The sequence below is a fragment of the Panulirus ornatus genome, chromosome 42, assembly GCF_036320965.1.
Source record: "Panulirus ornatus isolate Po-2019 chromosome 42, ASM3632096v1, whole genome shotgun sequence".
NCBI classification, from domain to species: Eukaryota; Metazoa; Arthropoda; class Malacostraca; order Decapoda; family Palinuridae; genus Panulirus; species Panulirus ornatus.
The window spans coordinates 13,531,590-13,545,615 of NC_092265.1; the positions used below are offsets into that span (position 1 = coordinate 13,531,590).

At 39.4% G+C, this 14,026-nt stretch overlaps 1 protein-coding gene across 6 annotated transcripts in view; it reads left to right on the top strand.

The window, feature by feature from the left end:
- Nucleotides 1-680: 680 nt before the first annotated feature.
- The window catches only part of LOC139761926 (lymphokine-activated killer T-cell-originated protein kinase), a 39,886-nt gene continuing 26,540 nt past the window's right edge, over nt 681-14,026 (top strand). For 3 of the 6 annotated variants that reach the window (XR_011715644.1, XR_011715645.1, XM_071686582.1), the window contains exon 1: nt 10,139-10,268. Coding sequence is in view for 4 of the 6 variants with exons in the window: in XM_071686582.1 (XP_071542683.1) it covers nt 10,142-10,268 (127 nt within the window). In the remaining 2 variants the exon portion in view is untranslated. Of the gene's footprint in view, nt 898-10,135; nt 10,269-14,026 lie in introns of those variants that run through there. The other 3 variants (XM_071686584.1, XM_071686583.1, XM_071686585.1) reach the window with 3 other exon arrangements.

A 14,026-nucleotide genomic window follows, 5' to 3' on the forward strand; every position in this document is an offset into this window, starting at 1 on the left:
TAAAAAATATATATTTATTTGCTTCTTCTTGCACATCTCCCTTGATTGTTTTCATCGAGTGTTTCACGTTGTCAGATGTAAATTTATTCAAATATGGTTACGGTCTCATAATGATTGAACAACAGCCATATTCAATTTTTGAGACTGGTCAATATTAAAGATTTATTTCCACACGAGATAACTCAAAAAATGCTAAACTCTCTAATACACTGAGGTATTAACGTACCACATTTGCTTTTGAGAGTTTGATCATTACCTTCGCGAGTTTATTAGGGTGTGCATCAGAGAGGATAGACCAAGGGAAGAGAGGGGAAAAAGAAAGAATATGGTCAAATCAAGAATCGGAAAACATCAAATGAGACGATGAAACAGTCCCGATAGTACCGCAGAAAGGACAGGAATGTTGATCAAAGGAAATGGAAGAATAGAAGTAATATATACATGCAAATGGACAAATGATAAATGAAAAAGATCTGAAAATCAAGGAGTGTATACCATGTATGTAACAGACTTATTTACTGTGATGAGAATCAGACTGAATGCCACAGAGTAATAAGTAATGATAGGTAATAAGTAATAATTTTATCCTTAATGGTACTCTGTAGGCAGTGGAATTACTTTTTGATCATGTATAGAATCTATTGCCATTAATATAACAGTGGGAGTGAAACAAGCAGTTGACGCAGCCTTGACGATGAGGAAAAAAAAGTTATTAGGCTCGAGGTGCCTGAACCGGCCAGCCGCTCGTTATTCAAATATAAATAAACAAGACGAGTCAGGCCAACAGGTGTAGGTAGAACAACACGTGGAAGTTTATCATAAGGTGGTGGTATTCTTACTGAAAAAAAACAAACAACAACCGATGAATTAAACGCGAAGGATTGCTAGAGACGTTAGGTGAGGAAATAAAGTAGGTTATGGCTGTAACAGTTGAATGTCTTAGGATCCTGTTGGTTCCGGGACCGACATCCCATTCGTCTAGGGTCCGGGTCCAGGATCGGTAGAGATCACATCCTACGTGAACCCTCGACGTACAGTTATGTTAGGGTTTGATAGGTTTTGAGTTAGTTGATACCGGCAGAACGATATATCCATGTTTGCTTAATTTTTTTTCTAGCTCTACCCAGGAATACGTTAGGGTTATAGAAATATTTCATTGTAGTTTAGACTTCATCTTACATATAGAAATTATTACAGAAATTTATCTTGCTTGATCTTCGTTCACATCCAATATCTAGCTGTCATGTATTGAAACCACAGCACCCTATCTACAATAACTCATGTAATGTATTGAAACCACAGCACCCTGTCCACAGCTAGGCCCTGCAGACATTCATGGTTTTCCTTGGCTGCTTCATATGCTCTGGTTCAGTCTGTTGGCGGGACTTCGCCCCTTGTATGTTATATCCATGTCACTCTATCCAGCACATACTTTTCTCTTTCCTTCATGTTCTGGCTCCAAACCCTCAAAATGTTTTTCACTCCATATTTCCATCTTCAGTTTGGTTTCTTCCTTGTCCTTGTTCCCTTCACTTCTGACTTACATTCTTTTTTGTAACTTCTACTCATTCTTTCCATAAGTCAAACCATTTTGGCACACGCTCTTTAGCTCTCTATCATTCTCTCCTTATTACCATACCTTTCTCTTACACTATCATTATGTAATCAAGCCTGTTATACTACAAATTGTCCTCAAACATTAATTTTCAGTACATTTACCCTCTTCTATACATGCCTCACATCCAAACATTGTGAGGAATTCTACACCTGCATAAATACCCATTTTTGCCCTTTCAGATAGTGACCTCATCTTCCACACATTCCTTAGTGCTCTTAGGAACCCCCTCCCCCCCATCAACCATATGACTCACCTCCTATTCTATGTTTCCATTTGCTGCCATGTCTGCTCCCAGGTATCTAAAAGTTTACTCCATTCAAACACACGCCTTCTACTACCCTGTTCCCCTGCATAGCTTAACTTAATAACCTTGTTTTTATTCACATTTACTCTTGCCTTTCTCCTTTCACACACATTCCCACACTAACATACCAATTTCTGCAGTTTCTCTCTTAAACCTGCCACCAGTGCTATGTCTTCAGCAAGTAACACATGACTCAGTAACTTGCCTCCTCACCCCACAGATTGCATACTTGCCTCGCTCTCCAAGATCCTTGCATTTACCTCCCTCACCAACCCATCCATCGATAAGATAAGCAGCCATGGTGAATGACAGACCCCTGATGTAGACCTACCTTCTAGAACCATTCACCTTCCTCTGTCCCTATTTATATACATGTCTTACTTTCATGATGAAAATGCCGCAGCTTTCCTCTCACACAACATATTCTTAACACCTTCCACAAAACATTTTATCAACCCTATCTTGTGCTTTCTCCAGATCCATATATGCCAAATACAAATCCTTTTATTTCTCTATTTTTCACACACATTCTTCAAAGCAAACACTTGGTTTGTATATCCTCTACTATTCCTGGAACCACATGGTTTCTCATGCTGAGGATCTGTGCTAGCCCTTACCCTCTCAGTCACCACTCTTCCATGCAATTTACCAGGTGCACTCAACAAACTGATACCTCTGTAATTTGAATGCTTACCTTTGTCCACCTTGCTTTTATACAGTGGCATTATTCATGTATTTCACTGATCCATAGGCACCCCCATCTTGATCCATACATACACTGAAAATCTTATCAACAGCACAGACACCTCCTTTCTAAAGAAATTCAACTGCAATTCCAACCACTCCAGCCTTGCCACATTTCATGTTATGCAAGTCTTTCACCACCTCTTTTCTCTTCAAACCACTCTCCATTACTCTCACTTTACATACCTCCCCAACATAAACACCTTACATATGCCAATCTATCATCAAACACCAACAATTCTTCAAAGTACTCACTCCACCTTTTCTTCACCTTATTACTGCCTGTTACCACTTTTCCCCATTTGCTCTTCACTGATGTTCCCATTCGTTATCTTGTCATCCTCAAACCACAAACCATTAACTTTCTTCCAAAACATCATGTTTACCATGAAGTTTGCTGATTCACAGCTCTCATTTGCTGTCTTTTACAGCCTCTGTACTTTTGTCCTACCTGCCATTTTTTCTTTTATATCCCAAATTACATGTACTTCTTTCCTGTAGGTACTGCCTATATGCCTCTCTTTTCTCTTTTTCTAGTAACTTTAGTTACCTCTCATTACTTTTTCATGTGCCCACCTTCCACTTTCCACATGCCACATACTGCTTTTGCACATGCCAGTGCTGCTTCCTTAAATACTTCCTATTCCTCTACCATTCCCCTAGCATCATTTACTCTCACCTTTTGCCATTCTGCACTCAATTGCTCATGGTATTTTACTTTATACAGCCTTTTCCTGTCTCAATTTTACTCATTATTTGGTTATACAAAGAAAATTATATTTATGTGTGCTTTACAATGCCATGTTATACAGTGTACTGAAATTATTACTGAAAGGTTTTATTGATAATTTATCAGTTTAGCTCTCCATCAAAGCTAGATTTTGGAAAATGGTTACCAATGTTTTAGGTGCTTTATATAATTCATTGTGATTACAGAAAAATCTGTGGAGCAGAATTTGGAACATTCTATCTCATTAAGCGATACTGAATAAGGTGACGAATATATCTTGGAAAATATGAGATTGATTTAAGTAAAATTAGGTAATACACGTAAAAAATCAACAGAACCTATGAACACTTCACCAGACTTCTCTGGTAGTCGAGGTTAATCTTATTTTTTAGTATTCTAGTCAGAATTTGTAATGTCATAGTCAAAATATACCAGTCATGCTCATTAAAATGCACCACAAATGTGCTTTTGGGAGTCAACAAACAGACAATACCACCACATTCAGCAGGAGATGAATACGATTTTGTTATATTTACTGTGATGGATTTGCAGGTTGCCCAGGATTGAATGCACAGGTTTGAATCCTGGTTGCGGCAGTTGGTCCACAGCCTTAGGGGTTGGTAGCTCAGGCTAGGATATATATATATATATAGATGTATAGGTATGTATATGTGCTGTGTGTGGATGTGTATGTATATACATGTGTATGTGGGTTGGTTGGGCCATTCTTTCATCTGTTTCCTTGTGCCACCTCGCTAACATGGGAGACAGCGACAAAGCAAAATAAATAAATAAAAAATATATATATATATCCAGGCCCCTGATTCAATCCATTGACAGCACGTCGACCCCGGTATACCACATCGATCCAATTCACTCTATTCCTTGCCCGCCTTTCACCTTCCTGCATGTTTAGGTCCCGACCACTCAAAATCTTTTTCACTCCATCTTTGCGCCTCCAATTTGGTCTCCCACTTCTCCTCGTTCAATCCACCTCTGACACATATACCCTCTTGGTCAATCTTTCCTCACTTATTCTCTCCATGTGACCAAACCATTTCAAAACACCCTCTTCTGCTCTCTCAACCACACTCTTTTTATTACCACACATCTCTCTTGCCCTATTATTCCTTACTCGATCAAACCACCTCACATCACATTTCCAGCACATCCACCCTCCTGCGCACAACTTTATCCATAGCACACGCCTCGCAACCATAAAACATTGTTGGAACCACTATTCCTTCAAATATACCCATTTTTGCTTTCCGAGATAATGTTCTCGACTTCCACACATTCTTCAATGCTCCCAGAACTTTCTCCTCCTCCCCCACCCTCTGAATCACTTCCGCTTCCATGGTTCCATGTGCTGGCAAATCACTCCCAGATATCTAAAACACTTCACTTCCTCCAGTTTTTCTCTATTCAAGCTTACCTCCCAATTGACTTGTCCCTTAACCCTACTGTACCTAATAACCTTGCTCTTATTCACATTTACTCTTAACTTTCTTCTTTCACACACTTTACTAAACACAGTTACCAGCTTCTGCAGTTTCTCACGAATCAGCCACCAGCGCTGTATCATCAGCGAACAACAACTGACTCACTTCCCAAGCTCTCTCATCCACAACAGACTGCATACTTGCCCCTCTTTCCAAAACTCTTGCATTCACCTCCCTAACAACTCAATCTGTAAACAAATTAAACAATCATGGAGTCATCACACACCCCTGCCGCAAACCAACATTCACTGAGAACCAATCACTTTCCTCTCTTCCTACACGTACACAAGCCTTACATCCTCAATACAAACTTGTCACTGCTTCTAACAACTTGCCTTCCACACCATATATTCCTAATACCTTCCACAGAGCATCTCTATCAACTCTATCATATGCCTTCTCCAGATCCATAAATGCTACATACAAATCCATTTGCTTTTCTAAGTATTTCTCACATACATTCTTCAAAGCAAACACCTGATCCACACATCCTCTACCACTTCTGAAACCACACTGCTCTTCCTCAATCTGATGCTCTGTACATGTCTTCACCCTCTCACTCAATACCCTCCCATATAATTTCTCAGGAATACTCAACAAACTTATACCTCTGTAATTTGAGCACTCACTTTTATCCCCTTTGCCTTTGTACAATGGCACAATGCAAGCATTCCTCCAATCCTCAGGCACCTCACCATGAGTCATACATAATTTGAATAACCTTACCAACCAGTCAACAATACAGTCACCCCCATTTTTAATAAATTCCACTGCAATACCATCCAAACCCGCTGCCTTGCCGGCTTTCATCTTCCGCAAGCTTTTACTACCTCTTCTCTGTTTACCAAATCATTTTCCCTAGCCCTCTCACTTTGCACACCACCTCGACCAAAACACCCTAAATCTGCCACTCTGTCATCAAACACATTCAACAAACCTTCACAATACTCACTCCATCTCCTCACATCACCACTACTTGTTATCACCTCCCCATTAACCCCCTTCACTGAAGTTCCCATTGATTCCCTTGTCTTACGCACTTTATTTACCTCCTTCCAAAACATCTTTTTATTCTCCCAAAAGTTTAATGATATTCTCTCACCCCAACTCTCATTTGCCCTCTTTTTCACCTCTTGCACCTTTCTCTTGACCTCCTGCCTCTTTCTTTTATACATCTCCCACTCATTTGCATTATTTCCCTGCAAAAATCGTCCAAATGCCTCTCTCTTCCCTTTCACTAACAATCTTACTTCTTCATCCCACTACTCATTACCCTTTCTAATCTGCCCACCTACCACAATACCACCTGCCACAAGCATCTTTTGCACAAGCCATCACTGCTTCCCTAAATACATCCCATTCCTCCCCCACTCCCCTTACCTCCTTTGTTCTCACCTTTTTCCATTCTGTACTCATTCTCTCCTGGTACTTCCTCACACAAGTCTCCTTCCCAAGCTCACTTACTCTCACCACTCTCTTCACCCCAACATTCTTCTTTTCTGAAAACCTCTACAAATCTTCACCTTTGCCTCCACAAGATAATGATCAGACATCCCTCCATTTGCACCTCTCAGCACATTAGCATCCAAAAGTCTCTCTTTCGTGCGCCTATCAATTAACATGTAATCCAATAAAGCTCTCTGGCCATCTCTCCTACTTACATATGTAAACTTATATATATCTCTCTTTTTAAACCAGGTATTCCCAATCACCAGCCCTTTTTCAGCACATAAATCTAGAAATTCTTCACCATTTCCATTTACAACACTGAACACCCCATGTACACCAATTATTCCCTCAACTGCCACATTACTCACCTTTGCATTCGAATCACCCATCACTATAACCCGGTCTCATGCATCAAAACTACCAATGCACTCATTCAGCTGCTCCCAAAACACTTGCTTCTCATGATCTTTCTTCTCATGCCCATGTGCATATGCACCAATAATCACCCATCTCTCTCCATCCACTTTCAGTTTTACCCATATCAATCTAGAGTTTACTTTCTTACACTCTATTACATACTCCCACCACTCCTGTTTCAGGAGTAGTGCTACTCCTTCCCTTATTATTTTTTTTTTATTATTATTATACTTTGTCGCTGTCTCCCGCATTAGCGAGGTAGCGCAAGGAAACAGATGAAAGAATGGCCCAACCCACCCACATACACATGTATATACATACATGTCCACACACGCACATATACATACCTATACATCTCAATGTATACATATATATATATATATATATTTTTTTTTTTTTTGCGCTACCTCGCAAACGCGGGAGACAGCGACAAAGTATAATAGATAAATAAAAATAATATATATATATATATATTATTTTTATTTATTTATTATACTTTGTCGCTGTCTCCCGCGTTTGCGAGGTAGCGCAAGGAAACAGACGAAAGAAATGCCCCCCCCCATACACATGTATATACATACGTCCACACACGCAAATATACATACCTACACAGCTTTCCATGGTTTACCCCAGACGCTTCACATGCCTTGATTCAATCCACTGACAGCATGTCAACCCCGGTATACCACATCGCTCCAATTCACTCTATTCCTTGCCCTCCTTTCACCCTCCTGCATGTTCAGGCCCCGATCACACAAAATCTTTTTCACTCCATCTTTCCACCTCCAATTTGGTCTCCCTCTTCTCCTCGTTCCCTCCACCTCCGACACATATATCCTCTTGGTCAATCTTTCCTCACTCATTCTCTCCATGTGCCCAAACCACTTCAAAACACCCTCTTCTGCTCTCTCAACCACGCTCTTTTTATTTCCACACATCTCTCTTACCCTTACGTTACTTACTCGATCAAACCACCTCACACCACACATTGTCCTCAAACATCTCATTTCCAGCACATCCATCCTCCTGCGCACAACTCTATCCATAGCCCACGCCTCGCAGCCATACAACATTGTTGGAACCACTATTCCTTCAAACATACCCATTTTTGCTTTCCGAGATAATGTTCTCGACTTCCACACATTCTTCAAGGCTCCGAGGATTTTCGCCCCCTCCCCCACCCTATGATTCACTTCTGCTTCCATGGTTCCATCTGCTGCCAGATCCACTCCCAGATATCTAAAACACTTTACTTCCTCCAGTTTTTCTCCATTCAAACTTACAAACTTACTTGTGTGTGTGTATGAGTGGATGGGCCATTCTTTGTCTGTTTCCTAGTGCTTCCTCGCTGATGCAGGAAACAGCTAGTAAGTATGATAAATGAATATGATATTTTCAAACGTCTTGATTATTATCATGTTATATCCTCTTGTTGCTCAATGCATACATCTTTTAAATACGTGAAAGTTGTTATCAGGTCACGTATGTACACCACAAATAGGTAATTCCACACCTTAGGAAGCACACATAGCCAGTAGAGAAGGTCCAGAGGAGGGCAACAAGGTCTGTACTAGAATTAAGAGAACCAAGTTACAAGGAAAGGCTTTAGATTTGGCTACCTTGAAAGAGAGAGGAGTATCTTGATCGCAATCTTTAAATTTATCTAAAGAGATCAGCAATGTAAACTAAGAACAGTTCTTCAAGAGATGTAAGGTTAGAGCAGCCAGAGAATATAGCTTACATTTGAACAAGAAATTTATTAAAAAAGATGTTAAGAAGTATACATAGTACAAGGATGGGCATTTTACTAGGGACAGAGAACTGGCTGAACTTAGTACAGAGGAATCATTGATTTCAGAACAGGAGCTTGCATTGGAGAATTAAGGGTCCTTTATTCCACATGCTCTCAATCACAAAGCAGTTAGAAATTCAAGACCAAGGCTTGTCCAAAGAATGGCAGATTATATTGTCTTTGTTGTAACCTTATGTCCTATGCATCCGGCTAGCAAGAGTATTATTTTTACCCCTTTCATCACCTATGTTCATTTTCTTTAGGGGAAAAGGGTTAAAGATATGTTTTGTTAAATTGCACACTGCAGTTCTCATACAGGTTAGTAATGATTACAAGTAATGTGCATTACCTGATATGTCTCTAACATTGTCATTCAGTTTCTTGTAAGTTCACAATTCATTTATACATGAGGGAAGTGTTAGACATATGTGCTTGGCAGACTGTCTATGTATTTATTTTTTGAGTACCTTTATGTACATTACTAGTGAGTTCTGTATAAGCTGAGTCCCACCTGTTTGCCATATTTACCACCAAGCAAAATACACAACATTGATCTGCTTAGTGGCATTTTATTAAAGATTTTGCGCCTAAAACATACCTTTCATATATAATGAATGTATGACGATGAATGAGAATTTTTTTAAACCAACAATTTACCCTACATGAATGTATGGAAAAGTTTTAGTTAAAGGCATGTAATTAAGGGAGAATTTTATGTACAATTCATCTTGTTAAGATATATGGATGTACTACTGCAACAGTTGAAGATAGTCCTATATTTTCAGCAGAAAGTATACAGTGGCCAGCCTGAGAAATGTAGAGATAAGACCTAGTGATATCCACATTCTAGGCTGGGGATCTTATACTGTGTACAGTGCTGTAAATGTTTATACATTTCCACTGGTTTGGGTTACGTTGTTAAATTATTGTTTGTGTAAGTTAATTAACATGTAACTTATGTATGAAAAGTAACTAACTTGGCATTCCCCTGCTAACCTTTGAGTACTGTATATTGGAAGAGATTTTGCCTGAGGAGGGGCTAGTGCTTGGTCCAAACTACATATGTTGTCTTCTGCAGTCACACATTCTCAATAACTATGAATCTTGGTTGATCTGCCATTTCCTTAAGCCATCTTTCCAGCTTTCTTTTGAAATTAGTGCTGCTCTCAGTTCTTTTCCTCTTGAAATATTCTAATTCCAATGATATAGTATAGATTATATGTTTGTGTTTTAGGTACATTCTTATAATGTATATGAAGTGCAGTGTCATGGTTAACTGTAGTTAAAATACTGTTGGATGCACCTCTGTCAACTAGTCCATATGCTGGTTGACAGTTGTAAGAAACACACACACACAGTATATATCAATCCAGGCATAGAGAACATGAAATGGTTGGATTTGCTGATGGAAGTCTGCTATATACCTTTCATCATTACAAGAAATTTTTTTTCAAAGAAAATATATTGAAAGAATCATCATTTTATCTTAAAACTTTTTTTTTACTGCCTTTAAGTGAATGAGGAAATAACCAGTTTTTGTATAATCACAAACACCACATTAAGAAAAGTATATTTACAGATGAAAATGGCTGAATTCAGGACACCAGTAAAAGTAAGGACCACCTCAAGTTTGCAGCATGGGAAGGACACAGGTCCTCGTAAGATCATGATTCCCCCATCTCCATGCATGAAACAATTAGGATATGGTACAGGTGAGAAACTCTTTCTCTTTTTAGTGTAATGATAAATGTATACTTTCCTTTTGCTCCTCGATTTGAGGATTAGTTAAGCTTAGTATTTGTATATCTTTTAACTACTTAACATGTGGATACATTGACTTATTCTTTGATGGAAAATTTATCGTAGTTCTGAAGATTTCCAGCTTTTTCTCTTATAAAATAATTTCCTATGTAGAATAAGGAAATTGTCTGTATGGATCTTTATCCTATCTCATTAAGATGATTAACCCAGCTCAATGTAATTTGATCTGATGGGTTTAATTTTCATGTAAAGAATAAGATACTTCTTTCTTTCATGTGAATAAAGACAAATAAGCATCATAATGACTGCAGCAGCTCCATTATGTTGTAGGTGGATGTCATATCTGCATATAAAGCAATGGAAGGAAAGTAGGTAATAAATCTATACCATAGAAGAAATATTATGGTTATTGAGGTTCTTAAAAACAGTTATTTGGGACTTTGAAAAAATTATTTTTTCATGCAGAGTATAACAGCTGAGTTGGTGTATATTAGACTAGGTTGAAGTCATGATTGGTTTAGATTAGGTTGAGTTCACAGTTAGTTGGTTCATATTAGATTAGGTTGAGTTCATAATTTCATCTGTAAAATTATTAATCTGATGTGATGCAACTTTACTATTGAAATCACTAAACCTGAATTCATCTAAATACGTGGGAAGTATTCTTTCTGCCCTATCCCCAGGGATGAACATGCAGGAGGGTGAAAGGCGTGCAAGGAATAGAGTGAATTCGAACGATGTGGTATACCGGGGTCGATATGCTGTCAATGGATTGAACCAGAGCATATGAAGCATCTGGAGTAAACCATGGAAAGTTTTGTGGGGCCTGGATGTGGAAAGGGAGCTGTGGTTTCGGTCCATTATACATGACAACTAGAGACTGAGTGTGAGCAAATGTGGCCTTTGTTGTCTTTTCCTAGTGTTACCTCGCATGCATGCAAGGGGGGGGGGATGCTTAGAAAAACAGATGGCTTTGTATGTAGCATTTATGGATCTGGGAAGGCATATGATAGAGTTGATAGATGCTCTGTGGAAGGTATTAAGAGTATATCGTATGGAGGTAAGTTGCTAGAAGCAGTGAAAAGTCTTTATTGAGGATGTAATGCATGTGTACAAGTAGGAAGAGAGGAAAGTGATTGGTTCCCAGTGAATGTCGGTATGTGGCAGGGGTACGTAATGTCTCCTTGGTTGTTTAATTTGTTTATGGATGGTTAATTTGTTTATGGATGGGGTTGTTAGGGAGGTGAATGCAAAAGTTTTGGAAAGAGGGGCAAGTATGCTGTCTGTTGTGAATGAGAGGGCTTGGGAAGTGAGTCATTTGTTGTTTGTTGATGATACAGCGTTGGTGGCTGATTCGGGTGAGAAACTGCAGAAGTTGGTGGCTGATTCAGGTGAGAAACTGCAGAAGTTGGTGACTGAGTTTGGTAAAGTGTGTGAAAGAAGAAAGCTGAGAGTAAATGTGAATAATGCAAGGTTATTAGGTTCAGAAGGGTTGAGGGACAAGTGAACTGGGAGGTAAATTTGAATGGAGAAAAATTGGAGGAAGTGAAGTGTTTTAGATATCTGGGAGTGGATTTGGCAGTGGATTGAACCATGGAAGTGAAAATGAGTCACAGGGTGGAGGAGGGGGCGAAGGTTCTGGGAGCGTTGAAGAATGTATAGAAGATGAGAACATTTTCTTGGAGAGCAAAAATGGGTATGTTTGAAGGGATAGTGGTTCCAACAATGTTATATGGTTGCGAGGCGTGGGCTGTGGATAGGGTTGTGCGAAGGAGGGTGGATGTGTTGGAAATGAGATGTTTGAGGACAGTATATGGTGTGAGGTGGTTTGATTGAGTAAGTAATGAAATGGTAAGAGAGATGTGTGGTAATAAAGAGTGTGGTTTAGAAAGCAGAAGAGGGTGTATTGAAATGTTTTGGTCGCATCTAGAGAATGAGTGAGGAAAGATTGACAAAGAGGATATATGTGTCAGAGGTGGAGGGAACGAGGAGAAGTGGGAGACCAAATTGGAGGTGGAAGGATGGAGTGAAAAAGATTTTAAGTGAAGCTTGAACATACAGGAGGGGGAAAGGCGTGCAAGGAATAGAGTGAATTGGAACGATGTGGTATACCGGAGTCGACATGCTGTCAATGGATTGAACTAGGGCATGTGAAGTGACTGGGGTAAACCATGGAAAGTTTTGTGGGGCCTAGATGTGGAAAGGGAGCTGTGGTGTCGGTTGCATTGCACATGACAGCTAGAGACTGAGTGTGAGCGAATGCAGCTTTTGTTGTCTTTTCTTAGAGCTACCCCACGTGCGTGCGGGGGTAGGGGGGTGCCATTTCATGTGTGTCTGGGTGGTGATGGGAATGGTTGAGGGCAGCAAGTATTAAAATGTACTTGTGTTTGTATGTATTTGTCTGTGTATGTATATGTATGTATACATTGAAATGTATTGGTATGTATGTGTGCAAGTGTGGTTGTGTATGTATATACATGTGTATGTGGGCGGGTTGGGCCATTTTTTGTCTGTTTCCTTGCACTACCTCGCGGGAGACAGCAACAAAGTATAATGATAAATGTATATATATGTGGATACAGTGAAAGAGAAAAAGAGGTGTTAGGACGATACTTGCAGGGAAGTAGTGTAGGTGACTGGGAGAAGTATAAAAGAATGTGGCAAGAGGTCAAGTGAAAGGTGCAAGAGATGAAAAAGGGGGCAAATGAGAGTTGGACTGAGAGAGTATCATTAAATTTTTGGGAGAAATCAAAGATGCATAAGACAAGAACAAATGGGAACATCAGTGAAGGGGGCAAGTCGGGAGGTGATAACAGGAAGTGATAAAGTGAGAAGGAGATGGAGTAAGTATTTTGAAGGTTTGTTGAATGTGTTTCATGATAGAGTGGCAGATATAGGGTGTTTTGGCTGGGTGGTTTGCAAAGTGGGAGGGTCAAAGAGAATGGTTTGGTGAAGAGAGAGAGGTAGTGAAAGCTTTGCAGAAAATGAAATCCGGCAATGCAGCAGGTTTGGATGGTATTGCAGTGGAGTTTATTAGAAAAGGTAGTGACTGTGTTGGTGATTGGTTGTTAAGGATATTCAGTGTATGTATGGACCGTGGTGAAGTGCCTGAGGATTGATGGATTGCACTTATAGTTCCATTGTACAAAGGCAAAGGAGATAAAGATGAGTGTTAAAACGACAGAGGCATAAGTTTGTTGAGTATTCCTGGGAAATTAAATGGGAAGTATTGATTGAGAGGGTGAAGGCATGTACCGAGCATGAGAATGGAAGTGGCCTTCTTCATCTGTTCTTGGTGCTTCTTCACAAATGTAATGTGGGAGACAGCAATCAGATTTGAAGAAAGATCCCATACAGAGTAAATGTGATGATGTTGGTTGAGTATAGTATAATTTTTATGTAGCTGTGCCATGAGTGGGAGGATGTTGGTGTAGCTGTACTGGAAAAGTGCCAGATCATCTCTGACATGCAAAAGTTGTGGTTTCAGTTGTCTCTTTCTTTTCACTGATTATTTATCACAGTAACATATATCCTGTGGTTCAGATGTGTATTTTTTTCTCATCCATGAAATCTGTTCCACAGCAGGTCAGATGTCTCACATTTGATGAAGCAAACTTAAATCGTCTTGGTTAATTTGCAATACATTTAGTTAGTTTTTGCATTGACTTGTTATTTTAGAATTGATATAAGATATATAATGTAATCATTA